Here is a 16958-nt window from a genome sequence, read left to right as displayed (position 1 = left end):
TCCAGCAGTCTACAATTCCACACTAACAGATTTATCTCCCATGGATGTTTATGGTGTGTGCAAAGGAAGGAAATAATGTGTATTTTTTTTCTATAAAAAAAAACAAAGAAATCCAAATGTTTTTCCTGGACTTGGTGATAAAGCCAGACTGTGACAGAGAGCAGAAAAGAGTTTTGCCAGATAAACTGATCAGCTGACTAACTGTGGAGACCACTATCTTAACTTTTGATATGTGGAACTCGCACCAACAAACAGTTACTGTAGGTCTGGTTAATATACTGTGGTGTGAGCAGCATGCAGAGACAAAAATGAACACTGTGCTTTCTCAACATTTGGTTTTTATTTACTTAAAATAGTCTCAGTTGTTTGTCAAACATTTTTTATCAAAACCCTTTTCTCAGAAATGTGTGTCAAAGCTGGTCTCTCCTCGCTGCACCGAAAATCCAGTGTGATGCTACAATTCCTCGTTAGCACGGCTGCTGTCTTCACAGTAGTCTGAAAGGAAAAGCATGACGACAAACACATCAGTGTTTATGTTCCACAACCCGAAAATGTGCCACCATCTAAAGACACAAATAGCTAACACTGACCTACACTGAGGCTACTGAGCTGTGCTGACACTGGCCTCTGCTGTTACTGAATGCTGTGGACGCCAAACCCGAGCAGCTTCCACAGCTGTGTGTGTGTGTGTGTGTGTGTGTGTGTGTGTGTGTGTGTGTGTGTGAGCTCTGTGAGAGTGCGCGTGTGAAGCATAGCTGCTACCTGAGACTCTGCTGCACAGCTCCTCGTGCACGTTCTCCTGCCTGTCCCGGCTCAGCACAGAGATGATTTCTTCCTCCAACTCCTCCACCAGCGTTTCACACTGAGACACAGACGCAGCAAACACTGGTCAAAGTGTGCTTCGACCATACATGCACAACACACATCTTTCACACACTGTGGGCACGCCATTTGCATGGCGGCGGCGGCCACGTTTCTCTCCTGTTTATCGAACCGCTCATCCATTTCGAAGACTCTGTGAAAGCACCCTTCCTCGCTTTTTATGAATTCGACTTCTGCTCCAGCTGCTTTTTCTTTAGCGAGGAACATGGTGGTGAATAAAAAGTACAAAAGTGGCTGTGATGCGAGTCCGAAGCTGTTTATTAAAGCAGCAGCTTTCAGTGGGAGCTGGCTCACCCAATCACACTCGTGATGCAATCCAACTTCAGAATAAACCACAAACTTTTCCCCGTGTCTGTTGTTTCATCTGTCCTATTAATTCCTTCAGACCCCTCGGTCACGTGAAGCCGCCATGGTGCGTCGTGGTGAAGCTCACAGCTGTTCAGTCTACACGTCACTAAATCCAATCATGGCTCACTGACCGGGTTTTCTGCAGTGACTGGTGATATCAAGTACTTTCTCAAATTGAAGGCAGGTGAAATGGCTGGCACAACCAACTGGCCACACTACAAACGCATGACAAATTAAAGGAAAACCCTGAATCACTGACCCCTACAGTGAAGAGCTCCGTTGGCTCCATTATGCTACAGGGGGCCATTTGTATCAAAAGAAGGGTCACTGCTACGTAGACACACTTGTTCTATGTGACACAGCGTCTTTGAACGGTTTAAAGAATATGAAAATTGATTTCGGAACAATGTCAGACATAAAAGAGTAATATACTTGTATTTATTTAGCTGTTTTCTAGTTTTACTGACATCATGCTCCACCACCACCATCAAAAAACCCCAAAAGGCGATATCTAATTCTGTTCCAACGTCTACTGCAAGAATAAATGGCGAGGAGCTCTGACGCTGATGTGGCAGGTCGCCACGTTATTGTTCTGGGTTTTTCTTTCATTTCTCATCTGTCTGTAGCTCAAGTAGTGTGTTTTAAACAGACTATTTTTTCTGCATAGGAGCAATTATTTTAAATAACATGAAATATACATCTACATAAAAGTATCCATATACGAAAATGCCTAGAATAAAATGCATACTTTTGTTAATTTTGACAATGTGAGCTTAACAAACCGATTAATAATTAATTTACTAAAATAAATAAAAATATAAAAGGAATTTCAATAATAGCATTACTGCAACTATCCGATTTTCTAGTCTAACATTTTGTCCCAACTGATAGATTGATGAAAATAGCAAACGTGTATTTAGATTACACATCTAAGTAACTGTATGACTACCTTGTAATGCTTCTGCTATACAAAACGTGTTGTTTTCGATTGGACGGCGCTGGAAACCGACTGATGCAGGGTTGTCATAATCACCGCCTCCAATTTTAAATGTACATCTTCATTTATTGAACAACTTGTTTCAAAATTAGCAACTCTGAGAATTTTCTTTGTTTTTTGATTCTTAATACATAGCAATGGATGAAATTGGCCTGGAAATGCTTCCAATGCTTCTGTACATGATCCTGAACTAGGCTGCAGTTCTAACTATACTATAGTTCTACTTAAAAACATTGTTTTCAGTGCATGTTTCCACTCACTGCGAATTTGATGTCATTGGACGCCTCTGGCCCATCAAACTGGAAGTTCTTAAAGTCGGGGAAGTCGTCGGTGGAAGCACTGCTTCTGGGAGCAAACCTCCTGTACTGCTTGTGCTGGGTGATGGGATCCACATAGAGTGCATAGTCACTCATACTGTTGCACACGCTGTCCAGAAGCTCGCTGAGGTGAGTCTCCGAGCGAGCGAATGGGACCTGGCAAATCAAACCAAAGAGAGAGGAGGGAATCATCATGTTGGACTGGCATGTTCCAGCACGGCTTCTTCTTGGACCGTGTAGCCATTGTCTCATGTTTCCAATACCCGATTGCCACGTTGAAACGTCTAAGAACTCGTGCCGGATAGACCAAAACAGCACAGCTGCATCATGGCAAAAAAGAAAAGACTCTGGGTTGGCCTAGTGTTAGCTGTGTTACACCACAGGCCTCAGGGTGGGTCAGTGGGGTGGCCTCTTGTTTCCGCTGTGTTTTCTCCATCAACGCTGAAATACCTCACCCTCCAACTTTGACTTTTAACCTGCATGAATACCCTCCCCAACCCTCCATCCAAACTCAGCTATGCTCTTCCACCACCCATCCCTTTCAAGACAAATCAACAGGGCGGTGGTGTCTAGACGGGTCAAGACAGGTGCTGTGCTCTGCTCCCTCCATCCCCGGAAGGATATTGGGTGACAGGGGTGACGCCCAGGGGTGAAGATGCAAGGATAGGGCACTGAAAAGGGTGAAGTAGGGGAGGGGTGGGTTTCAGTGTTTGTTATACCTCGAACTAGCAAAAAGAGGGGTTGGGATCCAGAGAAGGGTGGGGTCGTAGGAGGAGGAGATGGGAGAAGCAGAAGGCCTCAACAGAAGCCAAGTGCAGGGTAAACGGCTCATCTCCTCGGCCCCCACCCTGCCTCTGCGCTGTCTTTTGGCCCATTCAGCCCCTCCATCCTCTGACGATCAAAGGAGGAAATCTTCCTTGTTTTCTTTGGTCAAAGAGTGGCAGGACGGAGGTTGGGGGTGGGGGACAGTTTGGGTGGTGAGAGAACACAGAGGAAGAAGGGAGCGTTTTTGAGCCTCTTGCAGATGAACTGGATCTTATAATGATAGATAAATTATACTCTCAGCCTTTGTTTCTTCTTCTGTTTCTCTAACCAGCCATACTGATCACACACACACACACACACACACACACACACACACTTTGAGATGTGATGATGTGACAAAGGACTGCTCTGCCATCTGTCTTTCATCAAATCTTTGCCTCTTCCTGCTCAGCAAACTGAAATTTTGGGTAGTAGAGCAAAACCAGCCAGCGATTCCTCTGACAATTAGAACCACCTGAGCTCTCCGACGCTGCATTAATCCTTGCAGAAGACCCTGAGCCTGACAACACTGTTAGGGTTGCTAACAGTGTGCTGAGGAAGAAGGAAGAAAGTTGGCTGGTCGACAGAAGGTGTTACAGCACAGGGCTAAAGGTTGGAAGGGCCAGGCACTAGGGGATGTAGGTCATGTAGAGCAGTGGCGATGAGGCTCGCCTATCAATCAAAACTTGCTTGTGGTGACTTTGGCATCAGTGCTGTCATTTCTTTCACTCAATGACTGAATTTTTTGTTTATTGGATTAAAACTTGGTCAATTAATTGATGCTGGTCACACTTTTCCTAGAACCATGTTGACATATTTAAATACCTTGGTTTTTTTCCCACCAAGCTTTTAAAAAGCTAATTTGAGAATGTGCAGAAGCCGCCACTGTTTTAATGATTTTGAAGAACACATGATCTGTTTTCACAAAATCATCTTTACCTGAAGCTTGCTAGGTTCGTTTTTTATTACACTCTAATATCCATGCCAATTTGACGGAAGGCTTATAATAATAATATAAACGACAAGTCATAGTTTATATTTGCATATTTCAGTTAGTCATTTCTCATCATTGTTTAAAGTCCCAGCTTCAGCAGTCAGATTAAGGTTTAGTTGGTAGGTTTGACCGCAGCCTGTATTTAGTGAGTCATTACTGAACGGCAGCTTAAGTGCTACTGAAGGCACATTCAGTAGAAACAATACTCATATATAGCATCATCTGTTGAAGCTGTTGCACAAATGTAATACTTTGGAGTTTGACTTAAAAACAGTACATGTTTGACAATGCAACATTCACAGGTTTAATTAACTGATTCATTGCAGAAATAATTGATAATACATGTTCCTGTATTGTCATCATGTCAGTCATATCTTTCTTTTTATATATATGATTATATGAGAATGAAACTGAATATAAAACTAAATCCTCAATCTCATCCAAACAGCATGAAAAAAGAGAAGAAAAGGGCTGCTCTCCCCGGCCCTACAATAAAACCATGTCAATCCATGGGCTTGGGTCTAAGTCATTATCATGCCATGCTACAAAATGGTTTGGAATTAAAGCCCTTCCTTGCCAGTTGCAGCCGTGTGAAAGGGAGCTGTCAGTCACAGTGTTGTTTGAAGAATGGGGTGGGGGGTGGTGGCTGAGGTGGTAGTGGGGTGTGACTGGTTGGCCCAGAGAATAGGCTTCTCAGGGAAGCTATCCTCCATTCAATTCCCATTGGACAGGGAGCCATTATTGCACCACTGTGGACAGGGGCCTTTCAATGTCATTGTTCTGGCCAATGAAGACCCATAAATTAACAATAATAATAATGATAATAAACAATAAAATAACAATAATAATGTCACATTGGCAGCAAGTGGAAGGAGAACCTAAAATGTATTTTTGACCTTTATATATCATTTAAATCCCAAATTTTCTAATAGCAGTCGTTGATAAAGGTCTAACAGTAATAATATTACTTCATTATGATAGAGTAGTAAAGCTAATAGTAACCAGCTGGTCATTCTGAATGGAAATGCTATGCGTCTTTATAGGAGCTCTAAATCATAAACCAGGGCTTCTTGATGTCAGCAGTTTGGAAGATAGTGGCGAGCAGAGGACTGAAACACTGTTTGGCGGTAAAGCTTCTTCACTCTTGTCAGAAGTCAGGTGAGAAGACTTTCTCAACAGTACGCTAAGCTCCACAAGCTCCTTCTTTTTCTGTGGTGTAAAGGACCATATTATAGGCCAAACCGGAGATACTACAAGAGTAAGACATGGCACTGATGAACATAAACAAAACTGGCAAAAGCAAAGAATATGACAGAAGCACCTAGTGAGTGTTTAAATCTGATGGGCGGATTGATACTTAATATCATTGTTCTTGTGCCACAACTTTGCTTAGAGTTTAGCCCGTGGAGAAAAGCTTCATCCCACGGTTCTGCTTACATCCACAAGAGGTCCTTTTTCCTCCTCGTCCCTATCATGTGTTTGTGCACACGCCGGGAAAGCCTTGGTCACATTACTTTAGCATCTAGCTAGCTCTACTGAGGAGCAAGCATAACTAGAGTTATTGTTTTAACAGTTGAAAACTGCAGATTTAAAGCTTCCTTGTATCATTTTACTTCATGCCAGACTGTTTTTAACTGGATGTGTCGCACGATATTTTGCTCAAGTTATCTGGGTACTTCATATTGTATTGAAAATAAGTGGTAAAAAATCTTTTGTCTTTGAAATATTTAAATCCAGAATAAAATAATATTCTATGTATTTTAACAGAGGAGTGGAGGCATTTTACAGGCTGTTGTGTTCATGGTCAGGTAAGTTTAGTCATTCCTTAGTTTGTTACAGTGGTAAATGTGAGTATTTCAAAGCACTCAAATGGTCCTTTCTCACTGTAATTGTGCTCTCATAGTGCTTTTAAATTTAGGCTGATAATGCTGTTTATTCTCATTAGCCAGATTTTAAAAAAACTAGCCAGAGGTTAGAAAACTTGGTTAGAAAGTCTCGTGATGCTCCAGTTTCTCTGATTTATTTCTAAGTGATTCTTAGAAATCAGAAAGAAGTCCAGTGTATTTAACCTTTCAGCATCTGATCAGATCTGGTTTATCATATTTCATCTCTAGTGACAGCTGACTTTTGATATGCCACGATGAAATACATCAAATGCTGGCCTAGTGATGATCTCATAAAATCCACTAAAGCAATCATGAAGACTTGAACTAGGGAAAATCTGGCTGTTCACATGTTGTGTTTTTGACCTTCTACACTGTCCAAACTTCAAACATACATCTACGAGCACCTCTAAACAGGGTCAGAACCTCAGAAGATGGACTAGACAGGCAATCAACTCTGACAGGAGGGAATTAGACTCACTAACTTTACTATTTCATTGTAGATGCTCTAAATTGCTATTGACCAAATTATTAATATGGGCTTGGTTGTTACTACAATAACAATTATTATTGTACAACGATTAATTTTACCTATAGTTGTAAAAGTAAGTCAGTAGAATTCAGCTGAGGGGGCACAGTCATCCTTTTGGATGGGCCTGGGCCCCAAAGGCCGTTCACAATGCTAACGCTGCCTCTGGAGCTCACAGAAGAACATGTCCTGTCCACAGACTGATGAATGTAGCCACCACAGTGTTCCCCACTGGCTTTAGAATTCACGTTAAGGCTTCAACATTCGCCATGTTGTCGCTGTTGTTGTGTTTTTAAGAGCCAAAAGATACCATATTTATATAATAAGCAGGAGCGCCAAGTTAGCTACTAATGTTGCCAAGTTAGAAGGTGTATTATGTGCTGCACAGGTGCAACAGCGGTTGGGGTGAGGGGAGGAAGACAAAAGAGACCTGAGACATGACAAGTTGAATAATGAAATACTAGTCTCATACATCAATAACGGTGTGAAGTGGGAAACTTCAAACATGCTTTTTATGCTGTTTAGCAGGTCAAGTTAACGTGGAATTTTATTGGGACTGACTGACTTTTGGAAGTCCCAAAACTTGGCACTCCAACAATGGGTTCATTTTGTTGCCCTGAGGGTTGTCGCTGTTTTTTTTAATGCCGTGTGCAGTAAGAGTCTCAGACATGAGACTGATATCAACCAAATCAAACAGTAAGCAAAGAAAGGAAATTTGTTTGGAAGTTAGACTATTCCTTTAAGAAACCTCCAAGGAAAAATAAAAGATCCTTGTTGGATTAAAAAAAAAATGACTGTCACCTCACTGAGTCACATTTCTAGACCATGATATTATGTGTCATTGTGTCAGCATGCTATTGTGCATCCTCTCATTCTCAATGCATGACTTCCCACCGTTCACTATGAGATCAACCCGCTCCAACTAAGTTCAATGTCTTTGGAAGCCTTAAATGTGGCATTGTTGTGGCAGGCAGGTTTAACTTTTGTGGCACAGAGCAGCCCCATACTCCCAGGAAGTCCTACTGTGACAAGGCCAAAGAGCAGAGACTTAAAACCTGCAAATCCTCCTCACTGATGGCATCTAAGCTGTGACATCCCTCCCTCTCTGATTCACACTAGGTCAAAAGCTGCTGAAAAGAAGGGAGCCGGGAGGGCATGGGATCAAGGTTTGGCTTCTTATGTGGCTCAATAACATCTGATTGACCAGATAATACAACAGGTAGAGGAAAGTGTCAGCTCAGAGTAGAGCAGGAGCTCACTGCTGGAGGAAGCTCATTCTCCCTGCTGGGTGACTGGAATGCTGTTTTCTAACTCTAATCAGGATACATGTAAATGCTTAGAGGATAGTTTGGACTTTGTTTTGAGGAAAATTATGCAGTAAAACTTGATGACTTATGTCGTCACACAGAACATCTAATGGCTACACTGAGCTAGTAATATCAGTGTTGAAAACAGTTGTCATAAGGCAAGATCTGTGATTCTGAATTTGCCTGTAGGTGTCGACGCCTACGTGCACACACTGATCGGTGCAGTTATCGTGATAGTGATAGTCACAACAAACGCTAAAGCTCCAGAAATCAATAGTATAGCTGTAAACCTCATGATTTTCTGGCCTCTGAGCAACAGGAAATGTCATAGTTCCAGGGGGGGGGGGGGGGGGGGGGGGGGGGGGGGGGGGGGGGGGGTGACCTCATTACAGCAGGACAATAGCCTGGATCAATCTTCTGCGCTCACACAGTGTCATGCACACAGCCACAGTAACAACAAAGATCAATCGACTCCTCCATGAAAAGACCGCATCTGTTAATCACAGCATCTATGTAGAAATGGCTCCTTGTACCCCGATTGCACTGTTAAAATGTACATGATGTTCAGTCAGTCTTTGAAAAAAATCAAAGGCAAATAAGAGCCTCGGGTCGGATGGGATTACAGGAAGACTGCTGAAGAATGCATAGCAACTTGGTCATGTGTTTTATGACACATTTATCATGTCTTGTGTGCAGAAATGAGTCCCTAAACTGTGGAAGTAGTCTATTGTGTTCCCTATGGCTACATACAGTATACCCAAACTGTTTAATACACTCAAACCAGCAGCTCTGATTTCACTGGCTAAACAGGAAGGACAAATGGACTAGGCGGGGTGATCGAGATGGAAAGGATGTGCAGCAGCTTAGAGTGCTTAACGTGGAGATGTGCTAGCAAGTGCAGAGAGTTTGGTGAGAGTGTGTTGAGAATTAACTGATCTCTCCGAGTTAACTTCAGCAACTACCAAACCATCAACGTGTCTTTAGGACCCATTCCTACAAAACTGTTCAAAGAAGTCCAACTATTTATTTATGCTTCAATTTCTATTTTAATCAACTCTCTCTATTAATGGGCAATGTACCACAGACCTTCTAGCTCGCAGTAATTAAACTGCTACTTGAAAAGCCATCAGTTAAACCAAGGGGTCTTAGTCTAAGGAGCTTGGAAAGAAAAGCGTCTGGACTTACTTAAGTTACTTCTTAACTTAAGAAGTAACTTAAGTAACTTAAAAAGTCCAGACGCTTTTCTTTCCAAGCTCCTTAAACTACGATGACCTGGATGACCGAGAACCTTCACAGACAAGGGGTCTTAGCTAATTATAGACCAATCACCAGCCTTCCTTTTATCCCAAGATTTCCCGAGATTTCTTGATGCTTACTCTGAACTAGGGCTGCTCGATTATGGCAAAAATGATAATCACGATTATTTTCACTGAAATTGAGATCTCGATTCTTTGGCGATATTTATTTAACAATAACAATGTATTGAATAATGACTTTAAAGATTGTCAAAAAATAATATAAAATAGTGTGCAAATACTGATAACAGTGCAAATGTTTGCAATATAAAAAATAAATGAAAAATGTAAACATCTATGTTTAGTGAACTTTGCAGTGTTGCTCTGTGGTGCAGCTACGACACCGTAGCAAAGTTTACACACTGTGTCCACTTGATCCACGTCTGACTGAACCCATAATGTTTCCACACCACTGAAGGTTTTTTACCTCTTTTCAACCAACAGCAGTCACTCTCCTCTCCAAATAACTTCTGCTTAGCTTTCCGAGCTTCCCTCGGGTCCTCTTAATCAGCGGTCCCCAACCCCCGGGCCTCAGACCGGTACCGGTGCGTGAGTCGTTTGGTTCGTTGAGGCTCAGGTGTGAAATGTATAGTTTTCAGGGTTTTTATCGGTTTTCAGCGTTATTTTGTTATCGTTTTTATCGTTTACTCTGTTTTCCTGGGTCTTTCCACGTGTGTTATGAATAAATTTTCTTTTTTCGGTACCGGTACTAGTTTTATTTTGTTGTATTTATCCGCGACACCTTAAAGGCCGGTCCGTGAAAATATTGTCGGGCATAAACCGGTCCGTGGCGCAAAAAAAGGTTGGAGACCGCTGCTCTTAATTGTTGTGACACGTGTTCGAAATGCAGAGAGGTGCGCTCGATTTGCCACACAGAGCAGCGCGAGAGTAAAGCACGAGGGAGGGGCTAATAATCGGCTCAGTCATTTTTAATGATCGTTGAAAGCCCAGATTGTAATCGTGATTAAAATTTGATTAATTGAGCAGCCCTACTCTGAACTGCATTGCCTTGGCCTCCAGTAACACTGTGAGGAACCTTAGAGTTTTTTAAACAAATGTGTAGGAAATTCAAAACATTTTGTCTTAGAGTGACGCTAAAAAACTAGTTTATGCATCTATTCGAGGGTGGACTATTGTAACTCAATGTTATCAGGCTGTCCTAAAAACTCCTTGAAAAGCCTTCAGTTGATCCAAAATGCTCCACTTAGAGCTGGAAAACGTCATTCCTAGAAAAAGAAAGCAAATTTCACCGGTAATGGCTTCCCTTCATTGGCCTGTTAAACCCAGAACTTTAAAATTCTTCTCGCATACAAGGTCTTGAATAATGAAGACGAGAGAGAACACTTCACTCTCAGACATGTGGTTCATAGGATATTTAGAAATAGAATGGAAGGCAGAGCCTTAAGACCCCTCTTTGGTGGATTCGGGAGACAGACACTGATTAAGCTTCAAACTTTAACTTTTTAAGAATATAGTCAGGGATGGATCAGGTGACCCAGAGTCCTCCCTCAGTTATGCTGCAATAGACCCAGGCTGCTGAGGGCCTGCCATGATGCACTGTGATTCACCTGCACTCACTGTGTGTTTACACACCACTCTGTATTTAATCTTTAGTTGTTACTGGTTTCTGCAACTCTTAAAAAGTGTATCTTTGTCCTGTCGTCCCCCATCAACCCCAATCAGTCACGACAGATGGCTGCCCCTCCCTGAGCCTGGTTCTCCTGGAGGTTTCTTCCTGTTAAAACTTTGATCCTCCTTCCCACTTTTTACTCATAGGGGGGTCACCGATGAGGAAGCATCTGTTGGGGCTTTGGCAAGTGAGTGGTGTGTGTGTAAACACTGGCGTAAAGTACCTTTTTGTCTTTCATGGTTCCATCAGGGTTGAGTCTAAAGCTGCCGACATTGATGGTTTTCTTTGGGTCCACCTGACTGATTGAGTGGTTCAGTTCATCCACGATTGCCTTGCATGCTGGGAAACAGAGGTAAACCTCAGTGATGGAAACAATACAAGCAACAGCTCACAGCCTGGAATTTAGTGAACATCAGTACGTAAGTAACATGAAAAATCATCCAGAATTCAGTCTCATACTGATGTTTGTGGAAGTGCTACAAGGTCAAAATGCTATGGATGGGAATTGATTCCCGATTTGATTCCCTTATCGATTATCACTGGCTCCACCAGCATCTCTAAGCAGCATATCAACAACATTACATTCATGCAAATTAATTACATGCTGTGGGTCATATGTTTGTGCATGTTGTAAGTATTTCTCCTCATTTTTGCATTTATTGTGCACAACACACTGTGCAAGATAAGAAAGACGGGACAGGAGAGGAAGAAGAGAGGTTAGATTAAAAGATGAGGATTGATGAGGTTTTTAAATCAGATATTGGGTCTGTACATGTGGAATCGCACCGTCCCTTTTCTTTAGATTCAAGCTGAGTATAATACGAATTTTTAAAAAAGTTTTACAGTTTGTATTCCCATCTACTGATATTATTTTATCATATAAATATTGCATGAGGTTCAGTTAGCTTTGCAGGAAAATAGAAATATCCTCCAAAGAGCTACTTTTCACTTTATTACTTTGAGTACATTTCTGAGCCTGCAGTTTTTATGTTTACTTTAGTAAAGAAGTTGAATCAGCACTTCAACTTTACTGAAGTATTTTTTAACAGTAGTATTTGTACTTGTACTTAAGCACAGAATGTCTGTACTTTTGCCAACTCTGGAGTTACTTGGTGAGATGCTTTTGCATTGCAGTTCAGTTGTGGTTTTCCTTAAAATAGCAGCAATATTCTTTGAGACAGAAAGCTTCTGTCAGATCTGCATGACTTACCAGAACAGTAGAGCACCTTGTCCCTCTTCCCCTGGCTGCTGCCAGTAAAGACAGAGAGCACCATCACCATCATCTGAATAACCCATGCAGTCATCTTGATAGCCTAATAGTACAGAAAGGCATATACAGTAAAAACTAAAATCAAATTTCAGTATACTACACCTAAGTAACAGAGTCTTAAAGTGTGAAGACATTTCAAAAAACACAACATATTGTGTATTAAAAAAAAAACCAAACCACATACAATTTAAATGCAAATCATATTTTCAGTAAGTTTAGTGTGCTTATACATTATTGAAGTGTTATTTTACCTCCACGTGTACACAACTGAAACTGAGACCTGAAACCTTAAAGAGGGGAGCACTTTGGGAACTTTACGGAGGGATCAACAAGTGCTTTTCCTAAAACGTCACCTGTAGTTGTTCAGTATGGTCACTTGCGGAAAAGGCAAGCATAAATCCGATCAAACTGTACTTGAAACGAACTATTTATGGACTTAGCGAATGCCGAATTGTAGGCTCATACAAGTAAAATATTAACAATATTTTCAACGCGTTCTCACCGCTGGGATTTTGATCGCCATACGAGACTTGTCTTAAGATTTCACATTTGTTTACGAGGTACGGTCCACGTCGGGAATAGTGAGGGAGCGCTGGTAGCTTGTCTTACCTTGCGAGGAAAGCGAGCTATAGCAGCTAACAGCGGACGTGGAGCCGACTGGACTCGATGCAGCAGCGCTGTTACTACAATAATGACATGTCCTCAGCTCATTTGTCTGTACATGCCTATCTCTGCTTCACTTACTGACAGGTAACAGCACTGACACATACAGTACAACAGTTAGCTTTCCGGGTGTGCCTTTCAAAGTAAAAGGGCATTGCCCTAAAAATATTCGATATTTAACTATTGTGCGGGAATTGCGGTAGTAAAGTTCACACACAAAATAATAATAATAAAAAATAAGTCGGAATCTTTGTCTCGAAATAATTATTCAGTATATCTTTATCATAACAAAAATCATGCGTCAATCTTAAAAGCACACTCGGCCTACTTCTCTTAGTACACCTAGTTCCGGCTCGCTTGTCGTCTTGACGTGCTCGGCTCTGGTGTAGCCACGTTCAGTCGGGCATAGAGGTGGACAGCCAATCATATTCCAAACTCAAAGAGCATGGACCAATCAAACTGACGCAGCGTCTACAGGCGCTGACTCCTGGACGCTTTGGTAGAATGTGGAAATCGGACTTCAGTGTGCTGATGACTTTAGACCACAGTGGTGACTTGTGAATTCATACAAAAATAAATAAACAGTACTGCAATAAATTCAACTACATTCATTTACGCCAAACATAAACCATCTCCTGTTACAGTCAGTTAAAACTAAATGTAATTTAAATAGAATATATTCAACTGTTCAGAAGATATTTACGTGCATGTGACTTTCGAGCTTTCGACTGCAGTGCTATAGAAAATATACCACCACAGTGATATGCTGTGGCCGTAAATACTAATGGATCTGACTGAAGAGCTCCTTCTCCTTCTCTAAACATAACAGCTCAGCTCCATGCTGAGGTTAATCAAGCAACGCATTGTAATTCACTTCCCACCTGTGCATGCGTGAGAGAGCGAGACTAAGAGCCAGGTGGTGTCTTTACGGGGGGATCTGACCTGGTTTTCCTGCTGCTAATTGAATCTTATCTTTAACATCAAAGTCTCGATTGGACAGGTAGATGTAAATGTTCACAATACAGTATGGCATGCAGTGGTGATTAAAAGCTGTCTGCTATTGCTAAAAAGGTCAAATATAGTCAAGATATTTGTCAGTGTGCTGCTTAGTATGCTTGCAGAGGCATCGTGTTCTCAGATTGTACAGCCATACATCCGTCTGCACATCTTAATGTTTTAATTTTTAATGTTTAAATGCCGAAAAGATGCTTCAAATAATGTTTCTGCAAGGTTAAAAGTTTAGCACTGGAGGTGCCAAATGTGTCATTTTGACTCCTTTGGCATTTTAACATTAGCAAGCAGTAACTTTTACATATAGGCAAGGAGAAACAACAGCACTGTTTAAGAGGAAAGGACAAAGATCGCTTTTTAGTACATTTTAATTAATTGGGTTTTTTTTGTGTGTTTTCAAGGCAAGCGCTGCTTGCCTTTCTTGTCCATCATTGCATTTTAAAGTATCTAACTGTGAAATGGAAATGCCATAACTTTAAATTCCATTACTTTTCCTAAAATAAGTTTATCAATAGTGACCTTTGGGGTTTGTGGCATAAAGAGAAAGATATACAAACCTTTACACCTTGAATCTCCAAAGGAGTTATTATGACACCACAGAACGTGTAAAACAACACTCTAGTTACCTGGCAACATGTTATTTACATGTTTTGGCTGCTGCGTGTGTGTGTGTGTTTCAACGATAATTTCTCTATAACTATAACAATAGTTTATAAAATTGTATACAATAAGTGATTTTTCTCATGCAAGCACAGGCTTAGCTGCATTCCATATGAAAAAGTTGAAGTAATCCTCTGGCATGAAGTTCACACTCCCCGTATGTCCCCTTAAAGATGGTCATGCCTTCTCTTCTTCAGTCTCTCTTGAGGTCATTGAGCTTGAGACATAAGGTGTTTTTTCAAATTCAAAATTCAAATTCAAATTTTATTTGTCACGTACACAGTCATACACAGTACGATATGTAGTGAAATGCTTGGACAACCGCTCGTGACCTAAAGAAAACAAAAAAGGAAAAGGCTATGAATAAGATAGGAAATAAATATGAAAAATTAAAAAGGGTAAATTTAACTAGGAAGGAATAAAATATAAATTAAGGTTAAAAATGAAATAACTGTACAACACAAATTAGAATGAAGGGTAAATTTAACTGGGAAGAATAAGATAAAATATATAAATTAAAGTTGAAAATAAAATAACTGTACAACAAAATACACAATATAGAACTATATAAGAATGTATGAAGAAATATAAATATAAATAAATATATACACAATAACAGCAGCTGTACAAGTATTAACTGGAAATGAAGAATATAGTGACCAGTGTTGTGCAAAACCAAAGTCCAGAAAGTCCAGTGTGTGTGTAAGAACTATATGTGTGGGTCAGTACTGTGTGGTGGTGTGATTGAGAGACCGTATCGCCTGCGGGAAGAAGCTCCTCCTCAGTCTCTCTGTGTTGGTCTTCAGGGAGCGGAATCGCTTTCCTGACCTCAGCAGAGAGAACAGTCTGTTGTTGGGATGGCTGAGGTCCTTCACGATCTTCCTGGCCTTGGTCCAGCACCGCCTGCTGTAGATTGAGTGCAGGTCAGGGAGCTCGGAGCGGATGGTGCGCTCAGCTGACCGCACAACCCTCTGTAGAGCTCGTCTGTCCTGCATGGTGCTGTTCCCGAACCAGGTTAAGATGTTTCCCGCCAGGATGCTCTCTATGGTGCACGAGTAAAGGTTCCTGAGCACCTTGGAGGGCAGTTGGAAGTCTCTCAAGCGTCTGAGGTGGTAGAGACGCTGTCGGGCCTTTTTCACCACGGTGTTGATGTGACAGGACCATGACAGGTCCTGACAGGTCCTGCGTGATGTGAACTCCGAGGTATTTGAAGCTGTCCAACAGGTCTTCAATACACACCATTGAAGTCATGATTCTTGCATCTTATCTGCAACTGCGAGCCTTTAGACACCAGAATGACTGCAGGTGTCCATAAGTTACGTTTGCGTTACTTCCACATCTACCTAGCAGTACAGAAGATGAGCGAGGATAAAGGCAATAACATGTTGTGGCAGGCAATTTTAAATGCAACATACAAACAACATACTCAACAAACATCAGCAAACAAACAAAGTGTTTGTGTGCAGTCGGTCTCACAGTGTGTTGCTGGCTAAAGGTCCAGTTGCTGTATTTCACAGGGAGAGAAAAGAAAGAGAATTAACTTCACTCAGAGATGGAGAAAGATCAGAAAAACAGGACAGGAGACGGACAACAGAGGTTAGATTTAAAGGTAAGAACTGAGGTAGACTTACTGTGTTATTTATTTATTTCATGCAACATTAATTCATTTTAAAGGTTGCATGAAAATACTCTGATAAACAGGATAATTTGCTGTACTGTGTTGGATTTAAAGTGTGTGTGACTGGTTTCAGCAGCTGTGGTTTCATGGTCAGAGTTAGCTTAAATGAAGTGTTGCAGAGATTAATTTAAAGTTAAGCTGATGGTACTGAGATTCATTTACTGAATTCCACCTTCATAACAACTTTATAGAAAAAAAAGGACAACTCATCAAACATCAGCTGACATTTGGTTGAATCCAGTTGTTGACTTCGGTTGTGTATATCCAAAAAGAGCAGCAGGTTAGCTCAAGGTTCAAGGTTCTTTATTCGTCACATGCATAGTTATACAAGTATAACACACAGTGAAATGTAACCTGACACGCTCCTCAACTTGTGCAAAAACTAAAAAGGTGCACAATCGGAACGGAGCGGTCAGGAAGGCGTCTGGATGTGGCCGCGTCATCTTAAAATCGCCATCTTAAAGTAGCTGAATCACAGCCTGTATACTAGGAAAATCTACAATAGAAATTATTGTGAGTTGTGATTCTTTTCTCTACACTGAGCCATTACAGGTGATTTTAGGGATCCTCCACCTGCTGAAACCCACTCTAACCTCTCCCCTACTCATTTTCCTCTTTAGTGCAGTGTAGGCAAAATAGAGCTACTGTTTTGCTTTTGTTTGTTTTTTTAATTTTCCTTCTTTTTCTCTG

General features: G+C 41.2%; 1 protein-coding gene across 2 annotated transcripts; it reads right to left on the bottom strand.

The window, feature by feature from the left end:
• Window positions 1–321: 321 nt before the first annotated feature.
• cnpy1 (canopy FGF signaling regulator 1) lies at window positions 322–13361 on the bottom strand. Of its 2 annotated transcripts, none has more exons than XM_026150543.1 (6): window positions 13248–13361; window positions 12197–12299; window positions 11210–11325; window positions 2488–2700; window positions 763–862; window positions 322–495 (listed from the first exon to the last, which is right to left on the bottom strand). In XM_026150543.1, exons 1-6 carry the CDS (start codon window positions 13344–13346, stop codon window positions 455–457), a joined length of 672 nt encoding a protein of 223 aa, XP_026006328.1. In that variant the 5' UTR covers window positions 13347–13361; the 3' UTR covers window positions 322–454. The 2 variants fall into 2 exon arrangements, with proteins under 2 accessions (XP_026006328.1, XP_026006329.1); XM_026150544.1 differs by lacking the exon at window positions 13248–13361 and adding an exon at window positions 12866–13234.
• Window positions 13362–16958: the final 3597 nt, after the last annotated feature.

The sequence above is a fragment of the Astatotilapia calliptera genome, chromosome 18 (assembly GCF_900246225.1).
Source record: "Astatotilapia calliptera chromosome 18, fAstCal1.2, whole genome shotgun sequence".
Taxonomy (NCBI): Eukaryota; Metazoa; Chordata; class Actinopteri; order Cichliformes; family Cichlidae; genus Astatotilapia; species Astatotilapia calliptera.
Note: the sequence above shows the minus strand (reverse complement) of the source record. Positions and strands in the feature narration are given on the sequence as shown.

Bases quoted from the DNA above. Each gene is read 5' to 3' on its own strand.
- cnpy1 (XM_026150543.1), bottom strand. From the start codon at position 13,346: ATGATTGGCTGTCCACCTCTATGCCCGACTGAACGTGGCTACACCAGA. The intron at 863-2,487 runs GTGAGTGGAAAC...TCTGTGTCTCAG, and splicing joins CCAATGACATCAAATTCGCA to TGTGAAACGCTGGTGGAGGA. The intron at 496-762 runs GTAGCAGCTATG...TTTTCCTTTCAG, and splicing joins GCTGTGCAGCAGAGTCTCAG to ACTACTGTGAAGACAGCAGC.